Source organism: Lacerta agilis, chromosome 1 (genome assembly GCF_009819535.1).
Source record: "Lacerta agilis isolate rLacAgi1 chromosome 1, rLacAgi1.pri, whole genome shotgun sequence".
In the NCBI taxonomy this organism is placed as follows: Eukaryota; Metazoa; Chordata; class Lepidosauria; order Squamata; family Lacertidae; genus Lacerta; species Lacerta agilis.
The window spans coordinates 58282638-58295225 of record NC_046312.1 but is presented as its reverse complement, the minus strand read 5'-3'; the positions used below and the strand labels follow the sequence as shown (position 1 = coordinate 58295225).

At 42.3% G+C, this 12588-nt stretch overlaps 1 protein-coding gene across 5 annotated transcripts in view; it reads right to left on the bottom strand.

Moving 5' to 3' along the window:
• The window catches only part of NELL1 (neural EGFL like 1), a 361894-nt gene extending 354192 nt beyond the window's left edge, over positions 1-7702 (bottom strand). Inside the window, exon 1 of one of the 5 annotated variants that reach the window (XM_033150888.1) lies at positions 7259-7702. In XM_033150888.1, the coding sequence (XP_033006779.1) occupies positions 7259-7307 (49 nt within the window). In that variant the 5' untranslated portion in view covers positions 7308-7702. The remainder of the gene's footprint in view (positions 1-7258) is intronic. The other 4 variants (XM_033150879.1, XM_033150869.1, XM_033150907.1 and 1 more) reach the window with 4 other exon arrangements.
• Positions 7703-12588: the final 4886 nt, after the last annotated feature.

Sequence of the window (12588 nt, the reverse complement as noted above, 5' to 3'; positions counted from 1 at the left end):
GAAATAAAACATTAAAGGGTTCTTCTTTTACCAGGCAAACATCTCTACTCAGAATTAAGCACCACTGAAATCAACAAGACTTGCTCCCAGGTAAGTAGGTATAGGATTGCTACCCTTAATCTCATGCATGGTTGGCAAAGATGGGTAGGCCCAAGGCCTCTTAGAAAAACTAGTTTGCTTTTCTCCTCCCTGCTATTATATTTTTTAAAAAAACAAAACAAAACAAAACTGGCAATTTGTGCTCTTTATGAGCATCCAAAATATGCTGCCTGCCTTGCTCTCTTTAACGATAGCGTCAACTAGCCATGTGAAGAACATCTTGAAGAGCTAGACATATTATTAAGAATAGAAACTATTATAACTAGGTAGCTGAATCCTGATAAAACTGTTCTTAAGCATCTTTACAGGAACACTACATACATTTCTTCACACAACAAAAGCAAGTTTGCACAACCATTTAAAAAAAAAATCACTAATGAACTCCTGTCTACGTGATGATGTGACATTACACACTGCCGGCTCAGACTGCATATTTGGATGCCGAGTGAAAGACAGGCCATGCCAGTTGTTTATGTCACATAAAAGTCAGCTCAGCTTACATAAATGTTTAGGGAAATTTAACACACTAATTCTGCAGTACCAAAGCATAGTGTGAATTTTATCGATATCCCGTATTAACTGGCCTTTAAATCTCTTGCTGGCTTCGTTCATAACAGATGTTGAGAAGAGCCACAGAGGTGTATTTGACTTCACTTTCAGGCTGGTACTGCCATCTTCAGTAACTATAACTAAGGTCTATAATGAATGGCAGAGCTGAGGAGAAATGCCAGGTGCACCCAGAGACCTGATATTTTTGCAGACCTGGACAATGCTGGTGGCTTCAAATTTATACTGCCAATAGCGCAGCAAATGTGTAGTTGTGGCTCAACGGGTGCACGGGATCTAGACATTTCCCATCAACTATTCCTTTTATTCCAGAGACTCGTTTACAGTGCTCCTGCTGTAAATAGAGGTGTCTATTCCCAGCTAGCAAAGTCATTGCCACTGGAATACAGTTCCAAGTGTGTCACAAGGCAATATCTTGTTTCAAACTTTCCTCTAGTCCTCCTGTCTGTCTTGACTTTATTTCTTCAATTCTTTTTATCTCCATTCTTTCTTCTTTTCTCTTTCTCCCCACTCACTGTTCTTAGCCCATTTCTGATTCCTTTTCTCCCCTTGAAGGCTGTGCCTGAGACCTCTTCTTACTTTCGGATGGGTATTTATAGTGGGATGGGTGCTCCTCAAGCATACTGCACTTTTTTTTTATTTATGTCATTGTTTGCAGTCATCCACACAAGATCATTGGCATCAAAATTCCACTCCGCATTTTTATACCATTAAAGCAAGATTTTTTTGGGGGGGGGGGGATTTGGTATGCTAAAAAAAAGGAGAACTTGTTACCAATCACCCATTTGCAGTATCTAAATATTTACAATATTAACCCACTTTCTGGGGCTTAACCTCGAATTCCACTCATGCAAAGCCCCACCATCAGCAGAGTGAGGTGGTCATTTCAGGCAGATGAATAATGCCAAGTGTCATGAAAGTAAAGCAAGCTGATAGTTATTTAACTTATCATTGTTGTATTTTCACTCCCAGGGAAATATGCTTTGGGGACTTTCTGGCTCAAGTACCAAAATATTCCTGGCCAGCTTTTGGTACTATGTACTGTGGCATGAAAAAGGGTTCTGTTGACAAGAAGATAACAAACTGGCAAGAGACCTTTGAGGAGAGACTGCATTTTATGCAGGGATTTCGATTAAAGCCACCAACTTGGGACAGCATTAAAAGGGGGTTAGGCAAATTCATGGAGGATAAGGCTATCAATGGCAACTAGCCATAACAGCTCTATTACCTGCAGTGTGCCTCAGTCTTCTGGGAATCACAAACAAATAGAGTAGCACAAATATGAGTGCTATTCTACTCATATTCTGCTTGCATTTGGTCACTGTGATGTACAGAATGCCAGACTAGATGCCCCTTTTGTTTGATCCAATAGGGTTCCTCTTTTGCTCATATGAACTGCAGCTCCTTAGTGATACGTATCTGCCTGACAATAATTTCGCTCCAAATAAAAGTAAGTCTGTAGTGTAATATAATCAGTATAGCAATTAATAAATAACTGGTTTCTATGCTTGTAAAACATTGAAAGCCTATTTTGACATAAAGTGGTCTATAAATAAAGAAATAAACAATCAACTACATAATTAAAAGTGGTCCTTTACATGTTTCTCCAACTGCTTTGAAAGCTGCTCTTCTTTGAGTCACGAGCCTTATTTAGATAAGACAAACACATGGGTGGGATGATTGTATGGGTCTTTCCCAAAGAATTATCACCACCACAATGCTCAGTCCATGCTTGGGCCCCTCACAATCAGCCTCTATCCACATGGATGTTAATATCCAAGCAAAGTATGAAACACAATAGAAAATTCTTTCCAGTAGCACCTTAGAGACCAACTGAGTTTGTTCTTGGTATGAGCTTTCGTGTGCATGCACACTTCTTCAGATATGCACACGAAAGCTCATACCAAGATCAAACTCAGTTGGTCTCTAAGGTACTACTGGAAAGAATTTTCTATTTTGTTTCGACTATGGCAGACCAACACGGCTACCCACCTGTAACTGAAGCAAAGTATGAGTTGCTCAAACCAAAAGTGGCTCTCATATATATACGGCAATGTTTTGGCCCCACAATCAATTTATTTCTGCTAAGTTAAATGACAAAGAAAACTCTCTCTCCTTGATAAATCTGGAAAATGAGCATGTCCCAAAAGTATATGCCATGAAGCAATGGGAGAAGAAACTGTTTTTAAGGCACAAGGTACATGGACTACCCTTTATGTAAGTTGCCATTCCTTATGCAGGTCTTAACCACAGTGGGCAAAATACCCAACCATACATTCATGCCTTTAACATATGTATGAACCATACATTCATGCATTTTTCCTACTAGAAATTTAGTCTCCACCAAGGAAGTTGCAATCTTTAAAACAGACCTTCAACATCAGACATACTTAGCTATCAGAATATGATCAACCAGCTATGCCACTCTTCAGTTTTGATTGACAATGATTCTACCTTCAGAGAAGCTCTTCAGGGAAGATGCAGTGCAACACTAAGGAAAACCAACTATGTTTAATGGTGTTTACTCCAAGGAAAGTGTGTATGGGATTGCATTCTAAGCATCTAACTTTCATACCTAATTCCCCTGGTTACTAGCTCCTGAGATTGCATGCAGACTTTAAAAATAATAATAAACACAGAAACTGGAGCTTCCATTGTACAAGCAGGTGTGTTATCTTCCTCAGGGCCTCTAAGTCTCCTTCGAAGACCTTAAGGAATAGCACAGGTGACTATTTCATTTATATCCAATGCCTTAAGTAGAACAAAGAGACAAGGCAATTCGTTTTTCTTCTTATAAATTAAAAAGAGCCATTAAATGGAAATCATTTTCCATTTTAAAGTAGCACAAATCATTGAGTTTGATTTTTCTTCTTCTTATCCCAGTTGATTGGAAGAACCGACATCCTGACTTTCAGTTACATCTTCAATTTGCACCTATATATTAAATTTTGCAAAATGGAAAAGAATTTGACCCACTAATGTTAAAGGTCTATTCACAGGATTGTGGAAAGTAATTACTCATGTCAACAGAAAAATATATATTTAAAGTAACCAATTTGTACTTAAAACCCTACAGACTTGCCACCTTACTGTGCTTTTATCAGCCTCTTTGCTACCTGGAACGTGACCATCATAGGAGAGCTTCACTTGATTGCTGTATGCCTAAGTATCTCATGGATGCACCCCCAGGTCACAGTTCTTTGCTTTCATCTTGCCTATACAGAAGGAACATTCAGTTTATTGCCCTTGCAGTTAACCATCCTCATGCAATATTTACTGCTGATGACTATTATGAAACTTCTTTCAAAACAAAAAATCTTGTCTGACAAAAATCTAAATAGCAAAGGATGCTCACCACAACTTTCCATATTATTCACCTCATAACTAAGCCATAACATTTTGCTGTAATTTTATGGATGAGAAAATTTCATCTATACAACTTATTCACATGAGGATCTACGAGTAAAGACCTGGCTGCTAATTAGATCCTATTTACAGGATTCAAGAATGAGCAAGTTGCATGGATGGCCTATGCAGAAAAGGGTACAACCCATTCAAGGTTAAACACTCATGTCCCATTGATTTCCATAAAAGAGGGCTAAGCTCATGTATCACTCTCCCCTACATAAACGAATAGGATTTATAAACTGCATAATGTTGGATGAATTGTGCCCAAAGAGTTTCCCATTTGTGGACCCATACTTATTAATCACTCCAAAGCACATTTGATGTAAAGTGCTTTACAGACTCGTTTTCAATACCCTAGTGAAATAAACTGCTTAATTCCTTTCTGACTAGTGAAAGATCCAAGCTGACATATGTGCAGTAGTTTAAAACAGATGCAGGTCCCAACTACCTAACTACCATAAAAGCTTATTCCAGGAGCCACCTAAGCACAGGTGTTCTGATGGATCTGCCCCCTTAGTCTAGCTATAGCTAGAATATCAAATACAAGCTCAAATTATGTGATCTTGGTAGTGTATCTGTAGAAGTAAAGATATTTTCTTCACAGACATCTCTGAAAGAGTGCCTGCCAGACTGGCCCTAAAGATGCTTTACTTTAGGAAGTAACAGCACAATCCCTAACCATAGCGACTCAAAAGTTCTGTTGAATTCAATGGGGCTTACTCCAAGGTAAGTGGTGTTGGGATTGCAGTCTAAATTGTGCTAAATTTAGTGCCACTTACTAAGTACGCCTTATACCTTCAGGGTTAAAACACAGATTAGGATAAGGGGCAATACTGAAATGTTGAATTTTCATTTCAACTAGGAAAGCAATATCTACCAAAAAAAACTATTTAGAAATTTAACTTCCTTCAAAATCATATAAAGCAAATAGTCTATTTAAAAAAAACTCTAAACAGGTGGGAAGAGAACAAAAGAAACAAGCAAAAAGCCCAAACTATTCCTGCTTAATTCCTTTTTTAAAAGAAATTTTCCTAATTCTCCTAACTGCACATACAAGATTGACAAACCTAGAGAACTATTCCTATTAAGGCACCCTTTTTAATTAAGATGGCCCCCACTGCAACCAATGTAGCAAGTATTTGTTAAGAGGAAAAGACATAAGGATAGCAGCCCACATGCATCTATTTCTTCCTTCTGCAGGCTTTCAACATTATGATCAGATTGCCCTAAAAAGCAGTTTGCTCCAGTTAAGTCTCAATTAAAGTGTGTTCTAGAAGACAGGAAGTTAAAGGGGGCGGGTAATCAGATGTACATAGAAGGTTCTTTTTCCCCATCCCTCTTGAACAGGAGTACTCTGACAAATCACTATTATAAATGCCAGAATTAAGCAGATTGCTTCCCACCACGTGAAATGAAAGCATTCTGGAAACCAGCTGTTTGAACTCCCCTCCGTCTATGTCAAAGAAACCCTTAGGGACCTGATCTCTTGTATTCTCTAAAGTGGTGTGCAGTGGGTTTCCCTAAAGCTCTCCACTGTTAGTACTTAAAATCCTCTCCACCTTCTTTGTAAGCAAACAAAAAGAAGGATGGATGCCTAGGAAGATTTCCCAAACTTTTCATTTCCTTAATTTTTGCTAGATTAAAGCCTATAAAACAGAAATAATAATCAAAACGAGCAAGTGAACTCATCTTCGGGAAGCAACAGAAAGTTAATGTCCAGAACGTTTAAAGCAAAAGAAAAGAAAGGGCACTCAACTGGAAAGGGGAACACAGGGAGATTTCTCACTGAGAACAAGACTTGGAAAAGCAAGACCACTTGTCATACACAGCGCCCTGAACTGTTAGTAGCCGATTAATGGTGGCTGTTTTCTTTCTTTCATCAAGGCCATTGTGATGAGCTAGGATCACTGCATCCGATTTCAATATCTCCAGCTGATCTTATCCTTGAGCGTTTTCCCCTCCCTATATTTTATCCTCCTCCTGGATCAGACATAACAGTTTCAGTGAAAAGCCAAGCTAACTGCATGTCCGTGGCTGAGAAGACAATAAAAGAGTGCCACCCATGTGCAAAGCCCAGAATCAGGCACTCCCGCTTTTCTGGGAGGAGAAATCCCTGGTGGAATAACGCTCATCCTTAAAACGCACACGCATGCACCCTCGTTGTCTTGCGAGCCTCGGCAAGCAGATTATCTACCTCTGGCAGGTAAAAGTCACCTGCCTTTTTCAGCGTGCTCACAGGAGGGGATGAATGAATCTTAAACTGGTGCTTGCGTTGTATGAACAAATCAATTTACAAATCATAAAAGGCTTGACAAAGGAGATCAGAAGGCTGGGGCTGGGGCTGGGGCTGGGGCTGGGGCTGGGGCTGGGGGACGTTGTGGGTCTGGGGTGTACAGTAACGACTGATAAACGTAAGCAGCTTGCTCAGCTGCCTCTCCTTCCACCGCTCGCCGCCGCTGCTACCAAAGCGGTCCGCTGCCTCCTAAAACAGATTGGCTGGGGTGGGGCTTAAGCAGGACTTGCAAGGTCCTAAGAGAGATACTGCCATTGCAATGCAAAGTTTCCGAGTTCCGCCTCGCAAGCCGAGACAAAAAAGGGAAAAGGCGGTCGGATGGGGCAGGTGGCAGCGCCCTGGGATCGCGGGTCTCCTTCTGGACCTCCAAGGTAGCCAGCGCCACTATCGAGATCTCTTTTCCCACCACTTTCCAGCCCTCCTCCCCAAAAGCCACAATCCATAACGGTCGCTTTTCAGCACAAAATCGATTACCTTAAAGATAAAACACCCCACCCCTTTCCCGCTGTCCCCTTGATCCTCGCCGTCATTCACTCACACGCAGCCCAGTTTCTGCGCTAACTCGCGGCTGGAGGGCTAAAGCAATAACAGTCCCCGGTCTCACTTTTTAAAAAGAGAGGAGAGAGAGAGCACCTAAGGGGGAATAGATCGGCTCCTCCACAATGCCAACTAGCTATCTATTGTCTTTGCAACAGATACACCGAACGCGTGAGCGAGGATTATTTCCTATTAATATATTCTCCTCCGTAATGACCCCCCGTGCCCGTCGCGAGCAGCGCCTTTGCAGCTGCTTCGCACCTCCCTTTCCGTGCAAAGCTGCTGGGGTGGGGATGCCCCCCCCTCACACACACACCCCAAAAAAATCTCCGTCCGCCACCCCTTCTGCCTTACCTGTTCTCGCAGCTGCTAGGCAAACCCAAACGCCTACAATTACATCCATCTGGGCTGGTCGCGCTGTATTCCCCGTTGAGATCCCGGCGCACGGCAGAGCCTGGCTCTAGCACTCTTCTGAGCTGCGGAGCCTCCAAACTTGAAGCGCTCGTTTTGCCAGGGCTTCGAATAGAAAGAGAGATGGGGCGGAGAGGGGAGGGAGGGAGGAAGAGGGGAGGAAGAAGAGAGACAGCGGCACACAACCAGCGGCCAGAGCTGCTACCCTGGAAGAGCCCACGTGTTCTCCTCGGGGATGATCCCGGCTCTGGTTGCCTTTCCCCCGCGGGGCTCCGCGGCGCACGCCCAGCCTGACGCTCAATCTTTGTTCAGCTCTTTCTCCTCCGCCGCCCCCGCCGCCTCCAGTTGCCTCCGCCTGCCGCCAGGAGAGTGGCACCGTGAGCTCATCGCTTGAGCGGATCCCCCTCTTGGCGCCTAATGGATCAGTCTGAAGCACTACCAACCCCCTCTAAAGAGGGAGGCAAAGGCATCTTCTGAAAGAACCTGTGCAAGTGAACAGGAAGGGAGGCTGTCCAGAGAGCCGTCCAACTTACTCCGAAAGAGAGAGAGAGAGAGAGAGAGAGAGAGAGAGAGAGAGAGAGAGAGAGAGAGAGAGAGAGAGATGAGTCTGCTGTTGCTGCTGCTATAATTCGTCTTGCGTGATAAATAAGGGCGTTTCGACGACAGGGCGAGAACAAAACAGTATCGCTTTATTCGGGTTAATTTATAGGGCTCCGAGCCCCACTGTCTCCCTTTACAGCCATGTGTTTATATACCTGCCAAATGAGGACACGCCATACGTCTGATAAAGTAGTAGAATCTGGACTACGAAATGCGATAGTCCAAGACGTTTTGTTTTACCTGTCTGCCCCTGGGAATATACCTAAGAACAAACTGGGGGGGGGGGGTCGACTTGAATGTCTGGATCCTCCTGCCAAGTAGCAGGGAAGATTTTACTGCCCCTCATCTGCTGCTGAGCAGTAACATAGCTGCTTGTATATATCCAGCCATTGACACTATTTAGGAATATTGATTAATAACAGATATGCAGTGAAAGAGTGCAAACAGCTAACCTTTTAACCTAGGGATGGAGGGAACCTACACACCTCCCCAAAGGTGATTGGATTACAATTCACACCTCCCCAACCAATGGTCATGCTGACCTGGGGTTGATGAGAATTGGACTCCAGCCACACTTCCCTGCTTTGACCACTTTGGTTTCTTGGCCCTATTCATGTTTACTCAGAAGTAAGCCACACTGGGTTAAATGGGACTTATTCCCAACCATGTGTATGTGGGCATGCATCCTGCTGTGACTTGTTTTATATATATAAAAAATCAAAATTCAGCAAACAGCGCCATGATCAGTTTGGCACAACTGTGTCCCATAGACTTCAGCAAAAATTGTGGGTACACAGAAGTTGTAACCAATACCGGTAACTTGTAACCAAGGATTATGAAACCCTGCTCAGCAGCAGCAGGACTGTAAGCAAGCTTTCTGTAGAGGTTCAAATAAGAGAATTCATGCAGTGTGTTCCTAAGCACAGAAGTAAATTCTTTTAAGATCAATTGAGCTTAATGGATACATTGTTCTTAACAGATCCATTGAACTAAACACCTATTAAGTAAGCTTAGCATTTAGGCAGGGAAGCCGCAATGAAAACACTTCTTCACTATCCAAAACCACCAGCAATTTTGATACCAAAGGAGTTATGGTGTACAGCTAACTGTTAATTGATTGCATTATTGGCAGCACTTTTGTGTGATTCAGAGTAGATCAAGAATATGTGGAGAATAAAAATAGTTTTAGGAATCTGCAAGCAAATGACACATAATGTAAGCATATTCTTTCTGCTCTCTACCTGTTGTGCTCACTCTACAACAGCTGGTTCTGTTTGCATATAGCTGGAATATAGAACATGGAAATCACAACCTTCAAGGTTTTTTGCAGCCTTTGTATTCTGAGGAACTTTTCAGATTTACAAATGAAATAGGAACATTAGTTTCTTGGCATATATTCCAAATTCTACACCACATAGTTTGACTTTAAATAATTGGTTTGGCAGCCCTAACGAAAACTGACACTTTGCTTCCATTGCAAAGCAAAATAACTAAAATGAGTTATTTTTTTAAGGGGGGGGGGGAGAGACAAAGATTTTATGAAACACGAAAATCCAATTTACAAGCAGTACATTATGTATTCCCCAGCAAAGGCTTGTGAATTCATTAATATCACTGTGAATCCATTAATATCACAGTGACAAGGAGTCCTGCAAATCTAAAGTAAACTTTGCAAACTGAAAGTTGCTGGCAATTGTACTATGCATTGGATAAAATTTGTCATATTCAAAGTTTGCTGCAGATTCTCTTGTGTATGCTAGTATGTTTTCAGTTTCAGAAGATGGGCTTGGAATTTATCTTAAGCATTTATATCAAACCCTTCAACATGAACATTTCCAATCCAATTAAAATACTTATTTGTGTTCCTCGCCCACCTTGCCACAAATGACAGGGAAACCTGGAGAAGGGCCTCAAAAGAAAATCTTAATTGTGGAGAGACAACTTGCCCACAGTTCCTAAACTTTCTTTATAGTGCACACCTGAAGAAGAGGGTGAAGTATGCTGTCGTGTGCACTCCCATGTCACACAGGGAGGCCCAAAAGGCCTGGCCAACACTCTCTGTGAACCGATTATGCACCCTAGAACATGCACAGAATCGTCCTCAACAGGCAAACCTGTAAGAAGGTAGAGAGTCTTAAAAACAGCTGAGCAAAAGCTTCACTTCATGAGCTTTTCTTTCAGAACAGCACTGAAAGTTTGGTCTAAATTATGTTGGGGATGGGCTTTGCATGCACACTCCTCCACAGTTTGGGTTGAGGTGAATGCCCATGACTATAGCAAATGGTCACGTGGCGGCAGTTTATTCTGTTTCCTGTGCCTGCTTTCCCCTCAGGTTTCTGCCTCTTCTACCTCACCATGAGTCCCTTGGCATGTGTTCCTCCTCGGACCTTTTTTATTTAGCCATGTACAGAGAATGAAGACAAAGCCAAGCCTGTCCACCATGGCATTTGGTTTCTGACCCAGAGTTCACCCTACCTTTCCCCCTTCCTCCATAGCAAATTTAGCAGTGAAAATCCATCTCCTTACCTCAGCAGCTCTTTTGAGAGGCCCCTCTTAAAAGAATTTCACCAGGTGTTGCCTTTCTCATCCTAGTTTGCAATAATGGGAGAAACTGCACCTGGCGGAATTTTCCTTCCTGGGCTTCTCTTAAAGGCACAGGTGTCTTACCAAGTTTTGTTCTGACAGCTGTAAGTTCCCCAGGGTTGTCTGGCCCTGAAAATTCTCTGATCTTACCAGAGGCATAGGAAGGTCAGGTGGTACCCGGTGCGGAAAATTTCTTGTCACCCCCCATTGATTCCCCCCCCACACACAAAAATGGTTTTATGTTATTTCACAAAGGAATAATAACAAGTAATAATAAAAAAAAACCTTTTATTTATATCCCGCCCTTCCTGGCCGAAGTCAGCCTTGATGACATAGGAAAACAGCCAAGTGAACAGCTATTTTGGTGGAGGAGGGTCAAGATATTAACCGATATGCAGTAATTGTTCCTTGATAATTTGTCACCCCCTCCATTATGGAACCTGGGGCGGTCTGCCCCCTATGCCCCCCTTGCTACGCCTCTGGATCTTACCACCTTTTCTTGGCCTTCCTCCTGTAGTTTTCAGGACAGGCTGGTGTAAAGAAATTAAGAGGGAAAGATGTTTTCCCTCCACCAATTGTTGGGGGAAGCAGCATCTACGTAGTTACACATTTCAGCCAGTCATGAGGCAAAACATCCCTGTCTGGAAAATATGGCAATTAGCTCTCTAAGCATACACCTATTAGGGATGTTGCAGCGGTGGACTTCCATCACTAGGTGGTTGGACTAGGTGACTTCTAGAGACCTTCCAACCTCTTGATTCTATCTTTGTATGACATTTGTGGATAGCTTCACCTTCTCCATGTCTCACTGGTTTGGTTTACTTAGGCAATATAGCCCACATTTTGTATTCTCTGTGTGATGGAACTGCTGGTGTGCTGAGCTAGGATTCTACAGAGGCCAGTATCAATTGTATACATTTGAATATATGTTTTTTTCAACAAATTGGGGAAGACTTACGATGTCCACAACTGAAGTCATAATGTGATGGTTTCAAAAGTCACAGTGCAAGGCGGGGAAGAGGAACATAGGAAGCTGCCTTTACCAAGTCAGGCCATTTTATTTATTTTATTTCATAAAAATTTATATACCACTTGATTGTAGAAAAAGCCTCAACGCCATTGATGAATCCAACTCAATATTGTCCTCATTGTCTGAAAGTGATTGTCCAGGAGTTCAGATAGGAATCTTTGCCAGCCTTAACTCAACATTCCTTGGGATCCTTTGAATGTAAAGCTCTACATACTTCATTGAATTATTATACCGTCAGGCCATTGGTCCAACTGGTTTCATATTGTTTAAACTAACATGCAGCACTTTCCAAGCTTTTTTATTATGGCATGGGGAGAGGCATTAGCCATGGTCTTTCCTAGCCCTCCCTGAAAATACAAGAGACAGAACCTGGGGTCTTCTGTATGTGCAATACTCTTGACCTCTGCCCCTCCCCTTAAATCCTTCTTTAAAAGTGTGTTTTTACACTAGTGGGATGAAGTCCCACTAGTTTTTGATTATACTGACCTGAGTGGTAAATCAGCCCCTAAGTATTGTGAGGTTTAGCAGGTTAGGGAGGGTTGGACTTCGTTTGGAGAGACCCAGGTTCAAATTTCCATTTGGCCATTAGTGTACAAGGTGACTTTGGTTGTTGTGACTGTATACAAATTACTAATCTGAAACGCAGCAACGTCATTCCTTTTTGCAATTCAAATCGAAGTTGGTTTTGAGGAAAATGCATCAAAATGCTGTATTTCATAAGAAATGGCAGTATAGTTGTAGGATAGATATATGGATTGTGGCTAATATCATGTATACACCACTTCTCAAACCAATAGTGGGAGTGCACTGGATGCCAAGTAAACAGGAGTGTATACACAGCCTGTGTCTCAGTGTCACCAACATAGTTTTTGCATGCTATGGATTATTATTGTCCTCATTCTCTCTCATACCTACCAAAAGGAAATGATTTTATTTTCAGTGAAAGGAACTCTCCAGGGAAAGCCTTTTAACTTGGGATGAAAAAAGGCTGGCTGCAGGAATCATACATGTGTCACTGTCTCCTCACTTGCTACACTTTTTTGCTAGTTGATATATTTAG